This window comes from Nicotiana tomentosiformis, chromosome 4, assembly GCF_000390325.3.
Source record: "Nicotiana tomentosiformis chromosome 4, ASM39032v3, whole genome shotgun sequence".
Lineage (NCBI taxonomy): Eukaryota > Viridiplantae > Streptophyta > Magnoliopsida > Solanales > Solanaceae > Nicotiana > Nicotiana tomentosiformis.
Window position 1 is genome coordinate 57,111,060 of NC_090815.1, and position 27,909 is coordinate 57,138,968.

A 27,909-nucleotide genomic window follows, 5' to 3' on the forward strand; every position below is an offset into this window, starting at 1 on the left:
GTTAAAACGTCAATAGTGATGATAAATAAGTTTCAAAAGTAGTGTTTTCAAGTAAAAAGCTCTTTATAAAAGACTACAAAATCAATTGAGTGGTCTCGCTGTATCTATGAACTCAATCTCACAAATGAGAAACGTCTTTGCGCTGTTCCACTATGTACTCCTTATATATCATTTTACATGGTTGTGTTTAACTGACCGTATTAGAACTTACGATCTTAAATATATTATGATATTTTTATATTATTAAGGATAAAGTAGTAAGTTTAAAGATAAAAAGTTTCTAAATATAAAAAGGTATCTTTCTTTTATGAACGAACTAAAAGAGAAAGAATCATATAAAATAAAATAGATAAAGTGTTTAATTTCCTCTCGAGGATAGTCCGAATTCAAAACACATCCTTCTTAAAAAAAGAGGGAAAAAAAATAAGGAGAGGAAAGAGCTTTCATAGAATAAAGTACAGAAGTATGTACAGTGAAGAAATGGCTGAAAGAAGCAAAGACAAACTAAGCAAGCAGTCTGGTGGAATTAAGAAGCTATAAATAGACAGAAAAAGGCAAAGAGAGTGGCTATTTCAATTATTTTCAAGAATGCATGATCTAAGAAGCAAAAGTAGAGAGTTGTGAGTTGTGACTTAGTGGTAAGGGGGAAAGAAGGACAGTATTTCAAAGACATGAGAAGCACGTCGCAAAAGCAAAATGAGAATATTTTCCAGTTTGGTGATGCTTGGCACGTACTCCCGCGGTTTACCCTTAAAGAAATATTCAATTTTCAAATGGCATGGTCTTTGTATAAATAAGAACCAAATTTGTACTTCACCAACAGGCAATTCCTAACCATCAAAAAGCCATTCATAAACAAAAGAAGTAAATACTAAATTTTCATCTAATTCTTGATCGTAACCATGGCATCTCTTAATCCATGGGGAAAGCTCGACGAAATTCAGCATGATAGGCTCATGGCTCGTCGAAAGACAATGAAGAGAATCGCCATTATTGCCATATCCTCCATTGTTCTTGTGTCCATCATTATTGGTGCTGTGGTTGGTGGTGCTTCTCACAACAAAAACAAGGCTTCCCGAGATGACAATGGGTCGTCAATTGCCTCGAGCATTAAAGCAGTATGCAGTTTAACCCTGTATCCAGACTCTTGTATCACCAGCCTTTCACCATATGCTGCAAAAGGCAATAATCTCAAACCTCAAGACATCTACAAGATGTCCGTCCTAGTCGCCCTCAACGAGCTCTCTGGTGCCTCGGACAAGTTCTTCCAGAGTGAGGCATTCAAGAACATTAATGATCCAGCAGCCGCCAAAGCTCTTGAGAGTTGCCACGAGCTTTTATCGCTTGCATTGGATCACCTGAATGACACATTGTCAGTTGCTGAGAACTCGTTATTCGATGGCTTTGATGATATAAGAACATGGTTGAGTTCTGCAGGGACATATCAGCAAACCTGCATTGATAGTTTTAAAAATGTCACTTCAATTGCCTTAAGCAAAGCTGCAGGGCAGAATTTGAAGAACTCTACCGAGTACACCAGCAACAGCTTAGCACTTGTAACCTCATTGGAACAATCCGTTTCAAGTTTAGGCGCCATTGGGAGGAGGCGTTTGATGGAATTTAGTGGCGGCGATGAGTACCCGAGCTGGTTATCCTCAAATGACAGGTGTTAAATTGTGTTACCATCTCATAAGCGCTAATTACTTAATTATATTATATCTCAACGGTACTTTCAATTACATAATTATACTATGCCTCGACAACAGGAAATTGCTTCAGAAATCAGCACCAAAGATAAAGGTGAATGCAGTGGTGGCTAAAGATGGTTCAGGGAAGTACAAGAGCATTAAGGCTGCACTCAAGGCTGCACCAGAGAAGAGCAAGAAGAGATATGTGATCTATGTGAAACAGGGTATTTACAAAGAGAATGTGAGAATTGAGAAGACTAAATGGAACATTATGATTATTGGTGATGGAAAAGATGCTACCATCGTTTCTGGTAACCGTAACTTCATTGATGGAACCCCTACATTCAAAAGTGCCACATTCGGTAAGTACCTCAATGCTCTAAAAAATTCTTTGGTACAAAACGTGATCATTCCTACCTAAGTTTTTTTGTTTATCAAGACAACATAACTTATTCCAAATTTCTCTTTCTGCGCTTGCTATTGAATAATTTCGCAAAATTGTCAACATTTCCTATAAGGATAATGGATCGGTGTCATCCAAGTTCAATAAATGCCTGATGGGCTGCTCTAATTTAACCACCACTTAAGAAAGGGAAAAAAAACGACAGTACACTGCTAATTAATCCACTTCTTGTTTAATTAATCTTTATTAAAAAACCTAATTAATGATAACCTATATATTTGGTATATATGAAATTTCATTATTGATGTGAAACAAAAAACTCAAAATTTCTTAATATTGTTGCGAATGGAATAATAATATAAATATGTATAAATTTAATTATTTAGAGCAGGATATTACTTTATTTTTCAGGTTTGTTATGAAAAAAATACATATTCTCTGGTAGATAAACTTAACATCAACATATATTCTGATTTGTTTGTGCAGCCGTGTTTGGTAAGGGATTCATGGCACGCGATATGGGATTTGTTAACACAGCTGGTGCAGCCAAGCATCAAGCAGTTGCCTTGATGTCAACCGCAGATGAATCCGTCTTCTACCGCTGCAAAATGGACGCCTTCCAAGACACGCTTTACTCTCATTCCAACAGACAATTCTACAGAGACTGCGATGTCTATGGAACAGTGGACTTCATTTTCGGAAACTCAGCCGTTGTCCTTCAGAACTGCAACATTTTTCCAAGAAAACCAATGACTGGCCAACAGAACACCATCACAGCTCAAGGCAAAGTTGATCCAAACCAAAACACTGGAATTTCTATCCAAAACTGTACCGTTAAGCCCTGGGGCAACCTTACTGGCATCAACACTTTCTTGGGAAGGCCATGGAAGAATTACTCAACAACTGTTTTCATGCAATCAAATTTGGGAGCTTTCATTCATCCAACTGGATGGATGCCATGGGTTGGAACCACTGCTCCAAATACTATCTTTTATGCTGAGTATAAGAATGTTGGACCTGGGGCTAATACCAACAACAGGGTCAATTGGAGAGGCTTGAAATTGAGACTTACAAGCAAAATTGTAAGCAAGTTTACAGTTAAGCCTTTCATTCAGGGAGACAAATGGCTTCCAGCAGCCGCCGTTCCATTTAAGGCTGGCCTTTAATACCTATGGAGAGTTCATAAACTGTATTTGACTCTTCTATTCTTTTTTTTATGCTTTCATTGGATTTTGTTGTGAAGTATATCTTCTGCTGATTTGCTCTTTTTGTCGGGCTTTTTTTACACGAGATATTTGTCAAATTGATTCAATTTTAAATGAGAATTTACAAAAATTCCAAATGGAATGATGAGGAATGAGCTTCTTGATCTTTAATCTTTCTGATCAATAATCTTTAGTCGACAAGGTTAGTTATATTCATTTTCCTTTAATCACCTCATTTTGAAGAGGTTTTCTCTTGCGACATTGTTATTATTTTTCTCGTTTCTTTCTTTTTACGGACCTATTCTTTTGCTTCTTTTCTGATATTGTTGTCTCTTCTGTTGAGCCGAGAGTCTCTCGGAAACAGCCTCTCTACCCTTCCGGCTTACACTCTAACCTTCCTAGACCTCAGTAGTGGAATTTTATTGGGTGTGTTGTTGTTGTTGTTTGAAGAGGCTGTCTGATATCTAGTAGAAAAGTTTATACGTACAACTTTTTATACAAGAGAAAAAAACTGAGTTCACTTTGGTAACTCTGATTTAGCAAATATTGAGATCCATTTTTTTTAATAAATTAAATTTTATATCTTGGTTGCATCTGTTTGAATTTTTCGAAGTTTTGCAAAAAGTGTGTTTCGTACACAACTAGAAATTAGGGAAAAACCGATCAAGCCTTACCGACCAATGTTGGTCGGTCAAAAAAAGCGACCAAAAACCGTCCAACACGGACGGAAACAACAAAAAAAGTATTTTACATTTTTTTTTAAATTAAATACCGACCAAAGTTGGTCGGTATAATGGTCAAAAAGTTAACTGAAGTGGTCAGACTTACTTAATTAAAGCAACTTTTTGATTACCGGTAATGTGGACCCAATTTTTTAAATTTTAATAATTATATTATTATTTAAAATATTTTATAAAGTTTAAAGAATTTATATTTAAGATTACCGACCAAAGTTGGTTGGTTATTGCAGGGGAAGCATTTACCGGCCAACTTTGGACGGTATATTTTATTTCCTAGAAAATAACCGATCAAAGTTGGTCGATTATTAGGTCAAACATGGTCAAACTTTTGAATCACTTTAATATTTACTATCTAAATAATATAAATATAATCCGTTAATACTTTATTTTGTAATACAAATAATGAATACACTAACATATAGTATAACAAGCTATATATAGTTAAAGTAGTACAACGAAGTGTGTGTGTGTGTGTGTATATATATATGTAGGTATAGCCGTATATATATAAGAACACGAAGCGCTAGGACCGCAGGGTCGGGTTCTTTTGGGGATAGACTTGTGAAGAAGCAATAATCTAATTAGTATATATAATTGATCATCATCAAATATATCTATTTGTAAATTGATCCATCGACTTATAACTTACTTAGATGCATCGATGAATATTAAAAATAAAACGTTTCCACCTATATCGATGAATATTAAAAATAAACCGTCTCGACCTATATGGATTAATCTATATCATGCATTATTAGTGATGAATTAATGAAATATAGAAGAATTAATACTAAACATCTTTGACATGTATATATATATATATATATATATATATATATATATATATATATATATGGATTACAAATTAAAAAAATGAAAGAAGTTAATAACATTAAGTAAACGAGTTAATAGGTCAAACATGGTCAAACTTTTAATTTGAATCACATTAATATTTACTATATAAATAATATAAATATAATCCGTTAATACTTTATTTTGTAATACAAATAATGAATACACTATGTAACAACCCGACCAGTTGTTTTGAGAGTTATAGCCCCGTTTTTCCCATTTCTGTTTCCTTTTGTGCATTTCAGCTATATTATGATATATCGGGTTAGTTGGTTCGGGTCCGGAGTGGTTTTGAAGTGAATTGAGACATTTAGTCTCTAAAGTAGAAGCTTAAGTTGGAAACGTCAACCGGATGTTGACTTATATGTAAACGACCTCGGATTTAATTTTTTATGGTTCCCTTAGCTCCGTTAGGTGATTTTGGACTTAGAAGCGCATTCGGAATGAGATTTGGAGGCTCGTGGTAGAATTAGGCTTGAATTGGCGAAAGTTAGAATTTTGGCGATTTTGGTCGGTAGTGAAAATTTTGATATCGGGGTCGGAATGGAATTTCAAAAGTTAAAATTGGTTCGTGGTGTTATTTTTGACTTGTGTGTAAAATTTGAGGTCATTGGGACGTGGTTTAGCAGGTTTCAGCATCGTTGGTGGAATTCCGAAGTTTAGAAATCCTTAGGCTTGAATCCGAGTGTAATTTGGTATTTTGATGTTGTTTTGAGTGATTTGATGATTTGTCTAAGTTCCTATGAGGTTGTGCGATATGTTGGTATGTATGGTTGAGATCACGAGGGCCTCGGGGTGATTCCGGGTGATCAACAGAGCAAGTTTGGAAATTGGAGGAATTGCTGAAGTTGAACTCAACTGTCATAATCGCAGCTACGGATGTCTCATCGCAGGTGAGCGAGCAGGAGATCGCAGATGCGAGATTGGAGGAGCTTGGCAGAAGGCGTAGGTGCAAGAAGGCTGTCGCATCTGCGAGCCCGCAGGTGCGAGACTTGGGGCGCAGATGAGGAGATGAGGAATTTGGCTGGCATCGCAGAAGCGGAGGGAGATGCGCAGGTGCGCTTTCGTAGGTGCAAGATTTGGCCGCGGATGAGGAACCTGGGATCTTAAGTGAGTTCCGCACCTGCGATGGAAATTCCGCAGGTGCGGCGTCGCAGAAGCAAAAAAAGGGGACGCAGGTACGGTTTCACTGGGCAGAATATATAAATTGAGGACTTTGTGATTTTTGCTCATTTCCACCATTTTTAACTCGGATTTTGGAGCTTTTGGGGTGATTTTTGAAGGGGATTCAAGGGTTTTCATAGAGGTAAGTTGCTTGAGCTCTAATACTCCTAGCTATGGTGCTTTTCCGTTGATTTCTCATCTAATTAGTGGGGTTTTGAAGTGAAAATTGGGGGTTAGGGCTTGGGATTTTGGAGAGTGTAATTTGAGGATTTGAGGGACCAAATGATGTCGGATTTTGATCAATTTTGTATGGTTAGACTCGTGAGTGAATGTGCTTTCGGGTTTTGTGACTTTTGTCGGATTTCGAGACGTGGGTCCGGGGGTCGGATTTGAGTCGATTTCGGGTTTTGAGTCTAAAATAGTAGTTTTTTTGTGGAATTGATTCTTTTAGCATATATTAATGGTATTGTACTGCTTATGGCTAGATTCGGGATGCTCGGAGGCCGATTCGAGAGGCAAGGGCATTGCAGAGTAGAGATTTGCTCGGATTGAGGTAAGTAACGGTTGTAAATCTAGTCCTGAGGGTATGAAACCTCGGATTTTTTGTGTCATGTGACTATTTGGAGGTAACACACATGCTAGGTGATGAGTGTGTGGGCGTGCACCATTAGAAATTTGTGACTTGGTCCATCCCATAGCAACTGTAAAGTTGAACAACGTGTTGTAGCTATATGCTCTTTATGTGCTTTAGAAAGATTTACTATAAATCATGCTAGATACCATGTCTAGGCCTTATGCCAGTATTGTTTGGACCCTTAGAGGTCGTTTCTTGCTGTCCTCTCACTGCTTTAGTTGATATCCCGTACTCAGTCATGTTCATGCATTCTTACATCATAGCTCAGTCTCTGTTATTCTACTTGTTGCATCATGTTAATGTTGTTTGGGTTGATTTCTTTGATTTCTGAGAGCTCGAGAGATTGGAAAGGTTTATGACTGAGTGAGGCCGATGGCCTATTTGTGAGGTATTGTACCTTAGCACGTGAGTTGTCCGTGCGGATTCTGATATGATATTATAGCACGTGAGTTGTCTGCGCAGCACGTGAGTTGTCCGTGCAGATTATAGCGCTTGGGCTGTAGGAGACCCTTAGGAGTCTGAACACCCCCAGTGAGCGCAGGTACCTACTAAGTGCAAGTGTCGAGTGCTGAGCGATTGTGAGGCATGAGTGATTGGGATGCTTGAGTGATTGTGAGGCTTGAGTAATTATGAGGTTGGAGTGATTGGGAGGACTAAGTGATGTTAGCCTGAGAGGCAGTACATGATTTCATCATCCATGCTCATAGTTGCTTTGAGTCCTTGTTTGAGAACTGTTGAAAGATATTTCTGATTGTCTTATTTGAACTTGATTTAAACAAACTGATTTGACTTAAACTCTGCTTGCATAGCATGCCGCACTTTACTAATTTTTTGTGATATGAACGGTACTTGCATTTAGCTCGTCACTACTTCTCAACCTTTATTTATTTCTGTTACTTACTGAGTTGGTATACTCATGTTACTCCCTGCACCTTGTGTGCAGATCCAGGCATTTTTTTTCATGGTAGCAGCTGCTGATATTCCTGTAACTGATCATTGGAGTTAGCAAGGTAGCTATCTGGCGATCGCAACCCTGTTTTCTCCTTCTTTATCTCCCCCTTAGTTGTATTTTGAATTTTTCCCAGACTATGTTAGTCTTATTGTTGTCGATCCAGTTTTTAGTGGTTGCTCATGACTCAGTGACACCCCGATGTTTGGAGCTTTTTTTCATTCCGCATTTCTATTTTTGAGTTCAACCCTTGTTTCTTTTATGAAATTCTGCTCTACAAGATGCCTTTTGGCATATCTTTGAATGAATTGTTGTAGTATTGTGGGAGTCGGCTGGCCTAGTACCATCGATAGGTGCCATCACGCCAGGTTTGAGTCTAGGGTCGTGACACACTAACATATACTATAACATGCTATATATATAGTGAAAGTAGTACAATGGAGTGTGTGAGAGAGAGAGAGAGAGAGAGAGAGTGTGTGTGTGTGTGTGTGTGTGTGTGTGTGTGTGTGAATACACTAACATATACTATAATAAGATATATATAGTTAAAGTAGTACAACGAAGTATGTGTGTGTGTGTATATATATATACACACACACACACACACACATATATAAGAACACGAAGTGCTAGGACCACAGGTTCGGGTTCTTTTGGAGATAGACTTGTGAAGAAGCAATAATCTAATTAGTATATATAATTTATCATCATCAAATATATCTATTTGTAAATTGATTCATTGACTTATAACTTACTTAGATGCATCGATGAATATTAAAAACAAAATATTTCCACCTATATCGATGAATATTAAAAACAAAACGTCTCGACCTATTTCGGTTAATCTATGTCATGCATTATTAGTGATGAATTAATAAAATATAGAAGAATTAATACTAAACATCTTTGACATGTATATATATATGGATTACAAATTAAAGAAACGAAAGAAGTTATTAGCATTAAGTAAACGAGTTAATAGGTCAAATTAATGACTAAACATATTTAAAATAGAATAATATTGGTTTATCAATTGATAAATTTTTCGTACGTAGTAATGTATGCGATTGATCATATATTACAATATAGTTTATGTGTGTGTGTGTGTGTGTGTGTGAAATTACTCATATACTTAATTATAACTTAGAAAATTTACTTAGATAGATGCTATTATAATTTATTAAAAGTAATTAGTTAATATATTTATTTATAAAGATTATGCTTACGGTCTGACATACCTCGGACTCAATTTTCCTTTCTTACCAAATCGCATTACACCCTTCATGGGGAAAACTCTCAAAAATATCCAATCATCTTCATTGAATTCCAAATCTCTACGACGAACATCCGAATAGGATTTCTGATGACTCTGAGCAGTCTTCAACCGCTCCTTAATTATTTTAACTTTTTCCATAGCCTGATGCACGAGGTCCGGCCCTATCAACTCTGCTTCCCCAATTTTGAACCACCCAATGGGAGATCTATATCTCCTATCATATAAAGCCTCGAACGGTGCCATTTGAATGCTAGCATAATAACTATTGTTATATGCAAATTCTATGAGTGGTAAATTATCATCCCATCTACCTTTGAAGTCTATAACACAAGCGCGCAACATATCCTCAAGCATTTGAATAGTCCGCTCTGCCTGCCCGTCAGTCTGTGGGTGAAAGGATGTACTATGATTCACTTGAGTACCCAAACCTTGTTGAAATTTCTTCCAAAAATTAGCAGTGAATTGTTCCCCCAGATCAGAAACGATGGAAACTGGGGTGCCATGCAACCTGACTATTTCTTTGATATACAACTGAGCATACTGCTCCACTGTGTCGGTAGACTTAACCGGCAAAAAGTGTGCTGATTTCGTGAGTCCATCCACAATCACCCAAATTGTGTCAAACTTGTGCGGAGTGCGCGGTAATCCTACCACAAAGTCCATATTAATCATTTTCCATTTCCACATTGGAATTTCTATGTTCTGTGCCAACCCACCGGGCCATTGGTGTTCGGCCTTCACTTGCTGACAGTTCAGACATCTTGCTACAAAGTCCGCCACATTCCTCTTCATATCATTCCACCAATAGACTTCCTTAAGATCATGATACATTTTTGTAGAACCTGTGTGTACAGTTGGTTACAAAATATCCAAAAGGACTGCCTGTGTATGCGGTCACTATGCGGTCCGCATAACCGTTATGCGGTCGCATAATGCACCGCATAACAGTTATGCGGTCGCATAGTCGACCGCATAATTGCTTCCAATTGATCCAATTAACTGACTCACTCTGTGGCCATTATGCGGTCCGTAGAGTGATTCTGCGGTCGCATAATGGACCGCAGAAATGCACTTTTCCGCCAAATATTTTTCTTTACTTTTCGGTGCATTGTTCAACCCAAAAGATCCGAGCTGCTTTGCAAAATTTACCGGGCTTACCACTTAAGTACTTCAAAATTTTCGGGGTATTACATAAACTCTTCCCAAAACACATATCACCACCCTTAATATATATTTAATTCAACAAGAGTCATTGGCCTGAATAGGGCCTTTTTTGAAACTTGAGATCCTCTAAAATACTTCATCGACGAGTTCTTGTTTTTCTCATAATTGTAGGACTTAGTCCACCTGATTTTACCCTCGATGAGTAACTCACCTTATTCCCAATATTGTAGCTACCAATAGTGTTTCCTGGTATTGCAGCTTAAGAGCTATCATGTTAAACATGTTTTGTTCGTAACAAGTGTTCATCATCTCTCATTCTGTTTCGAACATTTCCTTTTTGTCTTTTGGGTAGATTGCATTGTTTTTTTCCCCTTTGATCACCGTTTGGTCTAGACAATATGCTGGTACTATCTTTCCTTTGTGACTGGAGCATTCATTAGCATCCCATTTTTCCCTTAATGCATAGTTGATAGCCTTATTGTGCAACACACTTATCTGCCTCCCATGAACTCGTAGTATCATTGTGCTTGGTTTGTTGAGTTTATCACACCACTACTTCACCACCAGTAGTATCACTTTTCATTGTAACATGTAGACATGAACTCCCTCTAAATCATTTAGTTGATATTCATTGTCACTCAAGTCGGCTGCATTACAGTTGATCCTTTATATCTTCTATTAACACTTGTGCTCTAGGCGAGTCTACCATTCTGATACAAACTATTTTGCGATAACCATGACCATCTCAATTTATAGACTTGTTTTTTCCAATTCTTCTAGCCTCATTCTTCCTAGTTAGTGAATAGCTATGCACTCTTCCATATGTTATGCGGTCTTTTCCCTTAGTTAGGAATTCATCCCGCTTGCCTCTTAACACTTATTGGGATATCCGTGGGAAAGTGTGTTCATCTGTGTATCACTTAACACTTCCTTGCTTGTAAGATTCTTAAGAGACTCTCCATCAAGTCCAGATGCACTCTTGGGTTATTATAACATCACATTTATCTCTCCCACTCGTTCTGTCTTTCTTAGAGCCTTGGAACTTTAGCTAAATCGCAAATCCATGATTAAATCATTGTATGAACTCGCAAGCCTTTCTCATTTGATTTATAGTACTTCCTTGGGTTCCATTGTCCCTGACTCTCTAACAAGTATAAAACCCTTTAACAAACCTTACTCTTAGTTTCTAGTATTGTTGACCATATCATGTACATTGTTACATACGAAGAATTTATATTTCTTAACCTTCCACATTCTTGGTGTACTAGTGGTTTATTATTTGAATATCCTTTCAGAGAATCACGTTGTCCCTTACCACTTTTCTAGACTACACATGTCTTCAAGAAAATATCCAAACATCATAGTTACATGGACCTACTATCGTTTTATTGTATTTAAGTAGCCTTACCATGGCCCTTCCTCCCCCACTTGGGGTGAATTTTTCGCATTTCGACATAAGTCTTGAATTTAGCAATTTGAGGGACACATGTTTCACATCTCTAGTCCTCTTGTATATCATTGACTATTAGGGAGATTTCAGTCCCCATGGTATTAGCCTCATAATTTCTCTACTCTTATTCAGCCACACAGGCTTGGGATCCAAATCCCCGTGTCAATATCCTTTATGAAGTGTAACACGACTTCGGACATTCCTGAGATTTTTTTTATAAAATTCATAGTGCTAAAATATTCTCATTGTGGGTTCAATTGAATCTCCTTTCATAACTTCATGTCTCCCATGAGAGACATACACATTTATCATTACTCTCCAAGCCATGCCTTTCATATATCACGTGCCTACATCTTAGAATCATATACATGGTTCCCACACTATCCACATATACTAGTTAAGCTTAGGTCTCATTTATCACTTCAATACCTCTTTGGAGGGGGTAATGACTTCCAACACTTTTCTCATATAAAGTATGCTCATGGTACTATATACTTATCTTATATGGCCATAACATTCATTTAACATGATACACGTGCCATCTCTTTAATATTCGGGCCCGTACCCATTTGTAATGTCATATGATAATATTACTTGGAATAGATGAAGGAGCGTTTAAACTTACCTTGAACCTCAATGCACGAGTTAGAAGACAATCTCATAGTCAAGCTCTATCGCACGATCTGGAGTGTTGAAGAAAGGTAACATTCCTAAAATGTCCATGTAGCCTCCAAATTATAGATGTGGTCGACAACACACCGATAAGAAGGATACTAATAGACATGGCTCCAAGACATCCTAGGATACATTAAAACCTTAGGCTCTGATACCAAATTTGTCATGCCCCGAACTCGGGAGTGCGACCAACGCTCAACCGAGTAAACCCGATCAAGCAAGCTTGTTAGATACTTTCTACCCACATCACTAATGAATAAAGAGAATACATATTTTCATTAATTATATGATAAGGAGACCATGTATATAATACCAATTCATTACCATTAGTTACTTCATTTTAAAGTCTCAAATTACACACATTTTCATGGTCTGAAGTGGAATAAGTAATTCAAACACAACATAACTAGTTTGACTTCCCCAGCACCAATATACAACCCACACTTTGTCTACGGAGCCTCTAGTAGATACATAAGAGTACAATGATAGTGCCGGCAACAAGGCCCCGGCTATACCTCAAACATAATACACAAGGAACAAAAGATACATGACCCCGAAATGAAGTGGGGCTCACCAAGTCTACTGGGAAGAGGGTGTACCACTATCACTGATCAGTGTCTCCTGCTGTGGAACCACCTGCATCCGTTGAAGATGCAGCGCCCCCGGCAAAAGGGACGTTAGTACATATAGAATAGTACTAGTATGAATGGCAAAACACCCTCGTAATAGAATGATAAATAATATGAGAAAGTATAATCATAATATCAGTGGAAGCCTCAAACAACATCAAACCTCAAGTTAGGATCAAGATAATATTCAAATAAGTTTCCATATTTTAAGTTGAGAGGTCTTTAGTACCACCATTCACGATACCAATATTCACAATACCAATACCACCGTAGTTTTAGCACGGAGTCCGATCACGACCCGATCGGCTAGGCTATCTCATTAGAGACATCAACCACAATCATAATTTCCAGCACAATCACCACCATGTGTGCGGCGTGGCGTCCGATCACGACCCGATCTGCTAGGCCGTCTCATTCGAGACATTATCCTTTTTATACCAATCATCTCATTTCATACTTCTTTCACATCTTTTTATTTCATTGGCACTAGTGGCAACAATTATAAAATCATTCTTGGCACTTGGCCATATTTCATAATTCAAATTCTTTTTTTCCACTTGCAAACATTATCATCGTCATCAACAACAACAAGGATTTTCAATTCAAGACTTTAAATACCCATGGGAGCAACTAAGAATCTTAGGCACATAGAGACTTTTCACACAATTTGGCATAACAACCTTCATTAGAAGTTGACTTAAAGTCTTAACATTTTAAACACACATCCCATACTTTGAACACATCCTCAAATGATAACATAACATGATAAAAGCATTTGGAATTCATATTAAATATATATCTTTCAACACAAGCATATTCGGAATAGCCAATTTATATAATAATCAACTCGGGACTTACACAAATTACACGAACAACGTGGGATTCAATTATAAGAGAAGAGTTTATCCAACATACCTCAATTGAGCTTCCTTAAACTCTAAAATATTTCGGAATTCTTAGCAAATTCAATCTATTTTATAAACATAACAAAAATTGAACCATAATTAGGAATATATTCGTGGGCTAACATTATTCGAGTATTTTATCAAACACTGGATGTGAAAATTGGTTACAAGGTTCTTCCATAAGATTTCTTTCACTCTACAACCCAATCGTTACCCATTTGAGCTCAACAATCTTCCCAAAATCCCTATTAGCTCATGCATGTGATAAATTTATCTTTATCACCCATAATCAATCCCAAACCCGATATGTAAGAATTGGGGAAAGAAATTCTTGCCTTTTTGAAGCCCTAGCAAGTTCATTTCGATAGAATTCCAAGGTTAGATCAAAGTAAAGTAGTGAAATCCTTAGTCATCCCTTCTCTCTCTCTAGAATAGCTCTCTCCTCTCTCTAAAATGTCACGTAATCCCCCAAAGATGAAATTGGTAAAATAGACCCTCTGAAATCCAAACCAGGCTATAGACCAGGCTAGGCACGGTCTATAGCGAGCTACAGACTAGGCTTCGCGAGCTTTGTCACGAGCTACAGACCAAGCTTTGCGAGCTCTGTAGCAAGCTACAGACCAAGCTTTGCGAGCTCTGTAGCGAGCTACAGACCAAGCTTTGTGAGGGATATAACACAGTCTAGCGCACTACAGACCTAACTTTGCGAGGGTTATAGCACGGTAACATTCTTCTAACCTTTGTGAATTTGAACAAAACTTCTCATAGGAGTGTCCAAATGACAAAAGATTTGAAGCATTAGAAACTAGACTCAAAGGGATTTAATTTGATAGGTAAATCACCTCCTAAGTCATTATAGTTTGGTAGCAGCATGCTTTTGAAGTAGGATCTTGTGTGAATTGAGACATCCTTTCCACTTAATGTATCCAACTTGTTCCACATGAATTCTTGCCATTCACAAAACTTCTTAGTATGTTCCAACATACCTTAAACATATATTTTTCATTTCAAAATAATGTGGTTCTATCCCATAGGTCTCCTTTAATATTCGAATACATTATTTCGAAATACAGTTGGCGCACTTTAAAACCTTAAATCATTAAGAAATTTTAACGGGGCCTTACATAACTGGTCCCCACACTGGATTTGCACAATTAAGTGTAGAGTGTAGTATGAGTACAACCGACCCAATGTACTCAATAAGTATCGTAACTTACTGTAACGACCCGACCAGTTAGTTTGAGAGTAATAGCCCCGATCCCCCAATTACTGCTTTCCCTGTATCATTTTATGCTTATGTGACTTGCCGGGAGGTTTTGTTTTTGGTTTCGGAGTGAATTGGGACACTTAGTCTGTAAGATAGAAGCTTAAGTTCTAGGAATTTGACCGTAGTTGGAACTGTGTGAAGATAGCTCCGAAATGGAGTTTCGTCAGTTCCGTTAGCTCCGTTGGGTAATTTTGTACTTAGGAGCACATCCGAATTGTGATTTGGAGGGCTTAACTAAGTTAGCATGATATTTTAGGACTTGTTAGTATCTTTGGTTGAGGTCCCGGGGGCCTCGGGTTGGTTTCGGATTATTATCAGATCGAATTGGGAGTTGGAAGAATTGCTGAAGCATTACCGCTTCTGGTGTCATCGCACCTGTGGTAGGGTTAACCGCACGTGCGAGCGGAGGAACGCAGGTGTGGTTTGGAGAAGCTTGGCCTATGGGCACTGGTGCGATGTTAGGACCGTAGAAGCGGAGTCGCTTCTGCGGAAGATGGAACGTAGAAGCGGAACGCCAGGAAGGCCGTAGATCACAGAAGTGAAGGTATTCTGTAGAAGCGGGCGCGCATGTGTGGCCCCTTTGCTCGCAGAAGAGGAATTGAGGACTTAAGTGAAGTCCGCACCTGCGATTATTTTGCTGCAGGTGCAGAATCACTGGGCAGAAAAGGGGAAATTACGAGGGTTTGATCTCATTTTCACTTTAGGACTTTGAGAGCTCGTATTGAGGCGATAATTTTGAGGGATTTTCAAAGGAAACAATTGGGTAATGATTCTTAACTCATTTTTGGTTATATTTCACTAATCAATCGTTAATTTCATCATTTAATTAAGGATTTGGGTTGAGAAAATTGGGGGAAAAGTTGGAAAGTTCTTCAACCGAGGTTTTGGGTTTTGATTGAGATTTTGGTATCGGATATGAGTAATTTTGGCACGAGTGAACTCGTGGTTGAATGGGTGTTCATAGTTTGTGACTTTTACCCGATTTCGAGATGTAGGCCCGGGTCGACTCTTTGGGGCGAATTCCTAATTTCTTGCTAAAGCATTGATTTCATTCATTAGACTAGCTTCTTATAGCTATATTTATGGTATGTAATTGCTTTTGGCCAGATTTGGACCATCCGGAGTTGAAAAGTCGAGGAAAAGGCATTCTTACTGATTAATTGAGGTTGGTTCGAGGTAAGTGGCTTGCATAACCTTGTGTGGGGAAAATCCCTTTAGGATTTGGTACTATTGTGATACTTCTGTGATATGTGAGTATCGTGTACGCGAGGTGACGAGTGCGTACACAGGCTAATTGTTATAAAATCCAATTTTTATTAAGCAGTAACCTGCTACATCTTAATTGAGTTATGTCACGACCCAAACCGATGGGCCGCGACGGGCACCTGGTACCTTACTCAACTGAGACATACGGGCCTATAAGACCAAAATAACCACTCGTACACTGAACATAGGCCGACAAGGCCATATACGTACATGACATCTGTCTACAAACCTCTAAGAATACATAATTTTCATAAAGGTCGGGACAGAGTTCTGCCATACCAAACAATACACGTCTAAATCATACTAACCAAACAAGCAACTCCGAAGCAAATGGAGCGCACCAACATCTTCCGCTGAGCTGATAGCCTACTTGGAGGGCTCTCAACCTGTCTATCGGGACCTGCGAGCATGAAACGCAGCGTCCCCAGGCAAAAGGGACGTCAGTACAAATAATGTACCGAGTATGTAAGAAATGAAAATCAGTAAATAATAGACATGAGAGAAACATGGAGTAAAAGACTCGACATGTACGTCTGCATAGCTCTGTGAATTATTTCATTTTTATAACGTTGTTCATATGCGTATAAATATCATACCATGCATAGGTATATATGTTCATAATATAATCAAGCCTCTGAGGGCATCCCATCATATCATTTCGGCCACTGTGGGCAAATCATCAACGTATACCTGCTGATCAGCTGGTGGTGCGTATATAACGCCGTAACCTTTTCCCATATCCCATATACATATATATACGCGTATATAATGCCATATGGTCATGGGTGAATGTATATGTATAAATGCATGAAATGCATAAGAAATACGTTAATAAGATTTCACAGAATGTCATAAAAATAATATGCCTATCGGATACACTTTATCAAATACGAATATTTCTGAGACCCATGAACAGAAGAATTTTTCGGATACAAAATAATGTTTCTGTTCCTAGCATTCAAATAGAACTGTTCGAGGCTTTTATATGGTAGGAGATGTTGATCTCCTATTGGGTGATTCGAAATTGGGGAAGCAGAGTTGATAGGGCCAGACCTCGTGCATCAGGCCATGGAAAAAGTTAAAATCATTAAGGAGCGGTTGAAGACTGCTCAGAATCTTCAGAAATCATATTCGGATGTTCGTCATAGGGATTTGGAGTTCAAAGAAGATGATTGGGTATTCTTGAAAGTTTCCCCCATGAAAGGGGTAATACAATTTGGTAAGAAAGGGAAATTGAGTCCGAGGTATGTCGGACCGTACAAAATCATTCAGAGGATCGGTGAGGTTGCGTACAAGGTTGAGCTACCACCTGAGATGTCATTAGTACACCCGGTGTTTCATGTGTCTATGCTGAAGAAAGTAGTTGGAGATCCGACACTCATTGTTCCGGTTGAGACTATTGAGGTAAATGAAAAATTGACTTACGAAGAGATTCCTATTTCTATTATTGATCGGCAAGTCTGAAAATTGAGAAATAAAGAAATTGCCTCCGTGAAAGTGTTGTGGCGAAACCAACAGGTTGAAGAGGCAACTTGGGAGGCCGAGAAAGAAATGAAGAAAAAGTGTCCTTATTTGTTTGAATAACTATGTATTTATAAAGTTATGATCTAGGAAAATTATAAGACTTACTTTCTATGAATTTTGTATCAACTATACAATTGGCGTTAAGGGTGTTCCTTTCTAGAAATACATTAGTTGTGAGTCCACAATTGGTGTTGTTTTGTATTATGTTACATTGTTGGATTACCTATATGTTGTTAGGATGTGTTTCTGGGGCTCTCTAACAGGTGGATAGGCCTAGTTACAAAGGAAATTCTGGCGAAATTTTCGGAAATTTAGGGAGTTAGTTAAATTTGGGGCTGCTGGTGTGTGGTATGGAAAACTGAGTTGCATAAGATGCTAATAACAGATTTTGACCCTCATTTTGGGGCTCGGACTTTTTGGGTTGAACAATGCACCGAAAAGTAAAGGAAAAGTTTTTGCGTAAAAGTGCATTTCTGCGGTCCATTATGCGACCACAGAATCACTCTACGGACCGCATAATGGCCACAGAGTGAGGCAGTTAATTGCGTCAGTTGGAAGCAATTATGCGGTCGGCTATGTGACCGTATAACTGTTATGCGGTGCACTATGCGACCGCAGAACATTTCTGCGGACCGCATAGTGACCGCAGACTCAGGCAGATTTTTGGTCATTTTGGACACCAATTATGCGATCGATATGCGGTCCGCATAACCATTATGCGGTCGCATATGCGACCACAAAACCTATTCCGGAGCTTCTTTTTTAGGTTTTTAAAACCCGATCCTACTTTGTTAAATACACGTTTCGGGCCATTTTTGAGATATAATCTGACATTTTAGAGTGAGAGAGAGAGTGACCTAGAGTGAGAAGGTGTTCTTCAATAATTGTTCTTCAATTCTTGCTCAAGTTTTGGAAGATTAAGAAGGCAAGCTCACTAGGTCTTCATCCTAGAGGTAAGATTCTACACCCTAAACCTTAATTTCGAAATCATCTGAAAATGGGTAATTAGCAAGATAATTTTTGGTCATGAGAGTTGATTATTTTACATGCATGTGATATCAAGGGGTATAGGAAGATTGTTGAACTAAGCATGGTAAAGATTGGGTTGTAGGATGATGGAATCCTCCATAAAAGGACCTTGAAACCTTGTGCACACCTAGTGTTTGATAAAATGCTCAAATGATCTAGAACCATGATCATCTTCCTAACTTTGATTCAATATGTTATATTTCTAAAATAGATTGAAGTTGCTAAAAATTTCGGAACGTTTTAGAGTTTAAGGAAGCTCAATTGAGGTATGTTGGCTAAATTCTTCTCTTAGAATTGAATCCCACGATATTCATGTAAGTTATGTAAGTCCCGAGTGATTCATTATGAAATTGGCTATTCCAAGTAAGATTGGGTTGAAAGATATATGTTCAACAAGCATCTCAAATTCTCTATTCATGTTATGTTACCAATTGAGGATGTGTTAAAATATGGGTTGTGAATTAATAGTGTTTCTACTTTAAGTCAAGTTCAAATAAAGGCTATTATGCCAAATTTTATGAAATATCTCTATGTGCATTAGACTCTAAATTGCTCACATGTGTACTACACACTTTGATTTGAATTGTGTTTGTTGTTGATGATGAGGATGATATTTGAAATTGATAAGGTGAGCATGAAATACTGAATATGGCCAACGTGCCAAGAATGATCTTATAATTATGGCCACTAGTGCCAATGAAATAAAAAGACAGAAAGTATTATGAAATTCGATGATTGATATAAAAAGGTTGATGTCCCAAATAAGACAGCCTAGCCGATCGGGTAGTGATCGGACACCATGCCGCACACATGGTGGTGATTGTGCTGGAAATTGTAATTGAAATTGTGATTATGGTCGATGTCCCTAATGGATAGCCTAGCTGATCGGGTCGTGATCGGACTCCGTACTGAGAATACGGTGGTACTGGTATTGTGGACAATGGTATATCAATACTAAAAATCTCCCAATGTGAGATATGGAAATTAATTTGAATACTGTCTTGATCCTAAATTGAGGTTTGATGTTAATTAAGGCTTTCATTAACATTATGATAATCTTGTTTGTATTATTTGGCATTCTATTGAGAGGGTGTTTAGTTATACATACTAGTGCTTTTCGACAGTACTAACATCCCTTTTGCAGGAGGCGTTGCATCTTTCAATGGATGCAGGTTGTTCCACAGCAGGAGATATTGGTAAGTGATAGCAGTGCACCTTCTTCCCAGCTGACTTGGTGAGCCCCACTTCATTCCAGGGTCATGAATCTTTTGTACTTTGTGTATTATGTTTGAGGTATAGCCGGGGCCTTGTTGGCGGCATTATCATTGTACTCTTCTTTATCTATAGAGGCTCCATCGACATAGTGTGGGTTGTGTATTGGTGATGGGAAAGACAAACTATGCTATATTATGGTTGTATTACTTGTCCATTTGAGACTTTAAAAATGGTGAAACTTATGATAAAAAATTAGTAATTGCAGACATGACCACTTTATTGTTTAATTAAGAAAAACATATATTCTCTTTATTCATGAATAAGTTTGGGTAGAAGGAATCTAACAGGCTTGCTCAGTCAGTTTCACTTAGTTGAGCGTCGGTCGCGCTCCTCAGTTTTTGGGCATGACAAGGAGTCTACAAGCCATGTCTAGTAGAGTCTTGTTTATGGGTGTGTTGTGCACCACACTTATAAGCAGGAGGCTACAGGGCATTTAGGACTGTCACTCTTTCTTCTTACTCTAGATCGTGTGGTAGAGCTCAGTTGTTAGAACTCAATTTCCTAAGCTCTATCTTATTGATAATACGATGATGCCTCCATCCAGAAAGATGGTTGGTAAGAGATGTAGCTGTGGAAGACTTGATTCAGAGGAACTCAATTTTTGCATCATACTTATGATGGATAAATATGAGGCATTCAATAGATCATGTGTGTACTAATATGTGTAAACTTCTTGATAAGGACCCCTAAGACTAGAATATCTATCCACTCTTACGGTAAAAAGGAATAAGAGAATCGGAAGGTACACACAAGTTTCAGCAAGTGAAAGAAGAAAGATAAAAAAGGGTATGAGGTACCCAGTTAACGAAGGTTAACAGTATTTACAATTCAAGCAGAGAAATATAAGCATTCTGAGTTACCTTCAACAGTAATGGAGATATATTCAATTGATCACACCCATTTCAGTTATGCCCTCTTGGGGCTGACAAGTGTAATTTAAGAGAAGGACGTGATATCAGGATCTGGCTGGGGTTAGAGTAACCCAAAATGGCGAATGGATTGTTTGTGTTAGTTGACATTTCCGAAGGGTATTGCAAATTTGGTAATAGATCTCCTTGTGAGACACCCAGATGGTGCACTCTAAAATAGTACATCTAGATATGAGTACTACAAAGATAGGTACTGGAATCCTTGAAGGGATAAACATTACCTTAGTGTAGCTCCCGTCCCTAGTAGAACGAGAATGTTAGGCAACCCGAAGAACTAGGGGATGGAGGAAGGGGAGCTAAAAGCAAAGAATGTCTTGTTCGAGTTTTCAGAATAAAGTGATAAACATAAATGTTAGCGGGGAATAAGAAGAGAGTTAATGAAGCATTATGAGTAAGATGTGATACATGTATAAAAACGGTAGATCAAAAAGATGACAGTATTACAGAATCTATAGTCAAGTGAAGGAAAGGACGAGAGGTGACATGCCAATAAAAGATTATAGGCCATAAAGTCATATCCTCATTTCGAGAAATAAGTTCGTGACTCCAGCACGACTAACAGAAGGAAAAGTTAGAAGCCAAAGTAATAGAAATCAGTATGGGCTTGTGAACAAGATAAACTAAATATGAACTAGGGACTGAATAATAGTTGGCATCATGAGAATTTCAGAGATTGCGTCCCAGCGATAATAGAATGGACGAAAGAAGAATACCCTTTAAAGGTCATTCAGGAAGACGCTTCCCTAAAGCAAGCAAGGTGAGTAAAGTTAAGCTTAAGGGACTGTATGTGCCAGTTACACTAAGTGTCACCCTCGCGAGTGAGGAATTTCGTTATCCTTGGTATAGAAGGATTACCGCGAGGCGAGTAAGGATCATCGATGATGTGAAAAGATGCCAAAGATGAGAAGGTAAAACATCTATACGTAGATCATCGTAGCACTAAATCTTAGTGCTCCCCTAAAAGGGGAATATGGTGTGATATGGCATTAAGTCAGAATTAAGTGGTTTTTAGTAACTATGGAATTGTAAAGGAAGAATGTGATAAAAATGAGAAAGGGATGAGATTGCACTCATTCAAATCCTACACATATGCTATGATTCTAGAACATTATGCAAGCACAACGTCAAGGTGAGGAAGTAAGGGTTCCTACCCGAGATGTTATTGATAGATAATGAACCAGTACGAGACGTAAGTTAAGACAAAGGAAATAACCCAAGAAAGATTATGCGGAATATTGATATGAGAATGGGCCAACGAGTAGTTAGTAATTGATTCAGGAAGAGTCTAGTTATGGCTAGACAAGAGGTTATAGAAAAATCAACAGATCATGAAAGATAAACATAGTGAACCCTAACATGGGAATTCAGTCTCGCGGATATCACATTGTGATCCTTGAGATATATTCAGATAGGAGTTTGGGTAGTTAAAGGTAAATAAAAGAGAATGCCACTGGGAAGACAGTCAAAACTTCAGTTTAAGAGCAACCCTACAAGCACAAGAGTGTGGAAATAAGTAACTACGGATAATTATAAGCAAGGAAGAACATCAAAAATTCCGTCAAGTGTACGATGTAATAAGCTCGCAGCTTTACAAGAGTAAGAGGGCCTTCCCTAAGTACTACAACGAAAGACTAGCTGAGGAAATAATGAAAAAAGCTTCAACCTAAGCACAGTGACCTAGAGAGGAAATGGTTTTGTAACAACAGTCCCACTATAAAATTGTATGCACTACAAAAGAAAGTGGCACCTACCGTGGCTAATGAACGGGAAGTAAAAATCAAAAGTAGGATTCAAGATCATATGAGTTGCACGAAAACTCCGGCATGCGTGGGAACTAAAATAAGCTAAGTATGCACGCAACAATGGGGCAGAAAGACCAGGAAAAGTAATTGCCTACATTTAAAGAAAGTTGAGAAGGAACAAAAGGAATTATCTGATCAATGATCTAGAGCTAGTTACGTTATGTTGGTACTCAGTTGAGTAAGGTACCGGGTGCCCGTCGCAGTGCCTGTCGCAGCCCATCAGTTTGGGTTGTGACACCGTGATTCTTTAAGTTCTCCTATTTATGTGTCTACACCCGTGAGAGATTATATTATTGTTGATAGTGTGTATCAGTCGCGTTTCATTGTTCTTAGTGATTTTGAGACCAGAGCCTATTTATTATTGTTCAGTATGGTAGATTTTGATATTATTTTGAGCATGGACTAGTTGTCGTCCCATTATGCTATTCTTGATTATCACGCCAAGATCGTGACACTGGCTATGCCAGGATTACCATGATTAGAGTGGAGAGGTACCTTAGATTATACTCCCAATAGAGTTATTTTATTTCTTAAAGCTCAACGAATGGTTGAGAAGGGGTGTGACGCGTATCTAGCTTATGTGAGAGATGTCAATATTGATACCCCTATGATTGAGTCCGTTCTAGTAGTGAGGGGTTTTTCAGATGTATTTCCAGCTGATCTTTCGGGCATGCCGCCCGACAGGGATATTGACTTTGGTATTGATTTGTTGTCGGGCACTCATCCCATCTCTATTCCTCCATATCATATGGCTCCTCCTGAGTTGAAGGAACAGTTACAGGAATTGCTTTATAAGGGCTTCATTCGGCCCAGTGTGTCACCATGGGGAGCCCCAGTCTTGTTTGTGAAGAAGGATGGTTCTATGTGTATGTGCATTGATTATCGCCAGTTGAACAAAGTTACAGTGAAGAATAAGTATCTATTGCCTTGTATTGATGACCTATTTGATCAGTTACAGGGTGCCAGGGTGTTGTCCAAGATTGACTTATGTTCATGCTATCATCAGTTGAAGATTCGGGAGCCAGATATCCCGAAGACTGCTTTCAGGACTCGGTATGATCACTACGAGTTCCTTGTAATGTCATTTGGGGTGACCAACGCCCCAGCAGCATTCATGCACTTGATGCACAGTGTATTCCGGTCCTATCTTGACTCATTTGTCTGTCACGACCCAAACCTATGGGCCGTAACGGGCACCTGGTACCTTACTCAACTGAGTACCAACCTAATGTAGCCTTCTTATCGTACTATCATTGGCAAATGGGCCAAACAGGCCGTCATGGGTTAACCAGAATAAACATAAGGGAATACTCAATATAAGATGACCCAATCTGATATAAAAACTTATACATTTAACATACTCGCCTATAGGACCAAAACAATCACTCGTACACTGAACATAGGCCGATAAGGCCATACAATCTTTCATATACATGACATCTGTCTACAAAACTCTAAGAATACATAATTGTCATAAAGGTCGGGACAGAGTCCCGCCATACCAAACAATACACATCTAAATCATACTGACTAAACAAGCAACTCCGGAGCAAATGGAGTGCACCAACATCTTCCGCTGAGCTGATCGCCTACTTGAAGGACTCTCGACATGTCTATCGAGACCTACAGGCATGAACGCAACGTATCCAGGCAAAAGGGACGTCAGTACAAATAATGTACCGAGTATATAAGGAATAAAAATCGGTAAATAATAGACATAAGAGAAACATAAAGTAAAAGACTCGACATGTACGTCTGCATAGCTCTGTGAATCATTTCATTTTTATAATGTCATGCATATGCGTATAAATGTCATACCATGTATAGGTATATGCGTTTATAACATCATCAAGCCTCTGAGGGCATCCCATCATATCATTTCGGCCACTGTGGGCAAATCATCAACGTATACCAGCTGATCAGGTGGTGGTGCGTATATAACGCCGTAACATTTCCCATATCCCATATACGTATATATGCGTATATAATGCCATCTGGTCATGGGTCTATGTGCATGTATAAATGCATAAAATGCATAAGAATTACGTTAATAAGATTTCTCGGAATGTCATAAAATTAATATGCCTTTCGGATAAACTTTATCAAATACGTATTTTTCTGAGACCCATGAACAGAAGATATAATAATAATTCACATGGGTAATCAAGAATATAGACACCCCTAGTACTTCTATGAATAGAGTCAGTTATGAAAATTGTGCATTTGCTCATTTCGTTTGTATCGTATTGATCATGCCAAAAAGAGAGAAAGGATAGCATTAACATACCTGGAGTAGGAAAAAATTCGTATAATATTCTTGAGAAGGATTGCACCGTACTCCCTTGGAATTGCAAAATTCCGTTGTTATTACGTAGTGCAATTTCGTATGGATATCATTACAAATCTAAGAACTGCCGTTGCTATTGTAACATGAAGTCTCATATGAACTTCCAAAATCTCCTTCAAAAAGAAGTCTTGTATGAATTGTGTTAGAAGTAACTCACGTTTATATCATAAACCTTAACTCTCCATTTTCTAACATTTAAATTATTGAAAGGAGGATCTCTAAGTTACTAATAAAGAACCAAACAAAAGTACTTATACATAGGACTCTTACGTGTAAGGAAGGCAAATTTTGTCTTATGAATCAAGTCTCTCGGTGCCACCAAGTTACATGGCTTTAAGAGTTATTAATTTGTGACTTGATGGCTGCCACGTTAGGAAGACTTAGCTTTATCCATTTATGCCTAATTACTCAATTAGCTTAATTACTTAATTAATCTCCTACTAAAAATCCATAATTACCCAATTATCCACATAATTAAGAATTATTTCAATTTACTTAAAATACTACTTATTTTTAACACACCTTATACACCTTACTATCATGGCCATGTGGTACCTTGTATGGTACTAGTCTATAAATATCGGGTATTATAGCTCGGACCGTATTTTATCCCAAAATGTCAAACTTTGACGAAATTCCTTTTCTTCGATTTGCTTACCCTTTCTCCTTCACGAATTTACTCATCACGTGTTTGAAATAGCATAATGCTTATAATTTCAAAATAACCTCATTCCTGAATTCACGTCGATTAACTTACGACGAAATTGTAACGTACAAAAATGCGGGATGTAACATCTCATTTCTGAGCTTTCATCAATTTATTTATGGCGTACTTTCACGTACGAAAATATGGGGTGTAACATCATTCCCCCTTTGGAACATTCGTCCTCGAATGTTGACTGATGCACTTATCATTCTCATAACCCATAGCTCTTGCGAATACTTTAGTACTCCTCTTGCTATCTAGGCAACTGTTCTGTTAATGAATCCCAAATGCTAGGGCATTTTCCCTTTTTGGCCTCTTTCTCATACCACGACTCGTGGTCGGAATTATTCCAATCTTGTAACTGTTGCTATCTTTTATCATGCGGCATGTACGACTCTGACTTTGTAAGTGCGCCTATGCGATTCTTCTCTCCTTTTTCCTCCAGCCTTTAGCCAATCCCTAGGCCTCATTTTGTGAACATATACAGAGCTTAATAAGATGTCTCTATGGTCATCTATGGATATACTGAAGTTCTTTGCTCGATACTTTGTTGAACTTGCGAATATTGCTATATCTTATTTCATAGACCCGGTTATCCATTCGTATGACTTTACTATGAACATGCCAAAACAACTCGGAATGAACTCAAATTTTTCATGCAAGTCCCAAATGATATAGCAGGTCCATTGCAGCTCCCACAATCGCAATCGCAATCCAAACCCGATATGATAAAAGTTAACTCTCGGTACAACCTATGAACCTTCCAAACCTTCAACTTTCTAACTTTCGGCAAATAGAACCAAATCAACCTAGGAACCTCCAATCCAAATACGGACATACGACTAAGTCCAAAATCACCATGCGAACCTATTGGAACCATCAAAACACCATTCTGAGGTTGTCTACACAAAAGTCAAACTCCGATCAACTCTTACAACCTAAGACTAAGTGTCCCAATTCATCAAAAACTCCCCTGAAACCAAATCAACCATCCCTGCAAGTCACATAATGACAAATACATATGTGTAAAGCATCAAATAGGGAAAACGGGGCTAAAATACTCAAAACGACCGGTCAAGTCATTACAAAAAGGTGAGGATATCTGCTCTGCATATCATGCTCAGTCTCCCAAGTCGCCTCCTCGACTGGTTGACCCCTCCACTGAACCTTCACTGATGCAATATTCTTCGACCTCAACTTTCAAACATGCCTATCCAAAATGGCCATCGGCTCCTCAACATAAGTCAAACCCTTGTCCACTACACTGAGCTGAAATCCAAAATATGTGACGGGTCCATATAGTACTTTTGAAGCATGAAAGCATGAAACATCGGATGAACTCCCGATAAGATGGATGGCAAATCAAGTCTGTAGGACACCTCACCAACTCTCTCCAACACTTCAAAAGGACCAATATACCGAGGCCTCAACATGCCCTTCTTCTCGAACCTTATGACACCCTTTACAGGTGAAACTCTGAGTAGAACCTTCTCACCCACCATGAATGCCACATCATGAGCCTTCCCGTCAGCAAAACTCTTTTTCCTGGACTGTACTGTACGAAGCCACACCTGAATCCATTTCACCCTCTCCAAAGCATTACGAACCAAATCTGTGCCCAATAGTCTAGCCTCACCTGGCTCTGAACCAACCAACTAGGAAACGACATCGAATCCCATATAATGCCTCATGTGGAGCCATCTAGATACTCGACTGATAGCTGTTCAAACTCAGCTAAAGGTAGAAACTGATCCCACTGAACTCCGAAATCTATGACACAAGACCTCAACATATCCTCCAAAATCTAAATGGTCTGATCGGACTGCCCGTCCATCTAAGGGTGAAATGCGGTGCTCAACTCAACCTGCGTGACTAACTCACACTGAACCGCTCTCCAAAAATGTGAAGTAGACTAAGTACCTCGATCCGAGATTATAGAAACAGGTACACCATGCACGCAAACAATCTCCTTGATGTAGATTTTACCCAACTGCTCCGAAGTGTGGGAAGTCATAAGTGGAATGAAATAT

At 38.5% G+C, this 27,909-nt stretch overlaps 1 protein-coding gene across 1 annotated transcript; it reads left to right on the forward strand.

The window, feature by feature from the left end:
• Positions 1-617: 617 nt before the first annotated feature.
• LOC104105861 (probable pectinesterase/pectinesterase inhibitor 46) lies at positions 618-3,456 on the forward strand. Its single transcript, XM_009614274.4, has 3 exons — positions 618-1,666; positions 1,767-2,050; positions 2,578-3,456. Exons 1-3 carry the CDS (start codon positions 903-905, stop codon positions 3,255-3,257), a joined length of 1,728 nt encoding a protein of 575 aa, XP_009612569.1. The 5' UTR covers positions 618-902; the 3' UTR covers positions 3,258-3,456.
• The last annotated feature ends 24,453 nt before the right edge of the window (positions 3,457-27,909 follow it).

Coding starts and splice junctions, on each gene's coding strand:
- LOC104105861 (XM_009614274.4), top strand. CDS start 903: ATGGCATCTCTTAATCCATGGGGAAAGCTCGACGAAATTCAGCATGAT. Junction 1,667..1,766: donor TGGTTATCCTCAAATGACAG/GTGTTAAATTGT, acceptor CCTCGACAACAG/GAAATTGCTTCAGAAATCAG. Junction 2,051..2,577: donor ATTCAAAAGTGCCACATTCG/GTAAGTACCTCA, acceptor TTGTTTGTGCAG/CCGTGTTTGGTAAGGGATTC.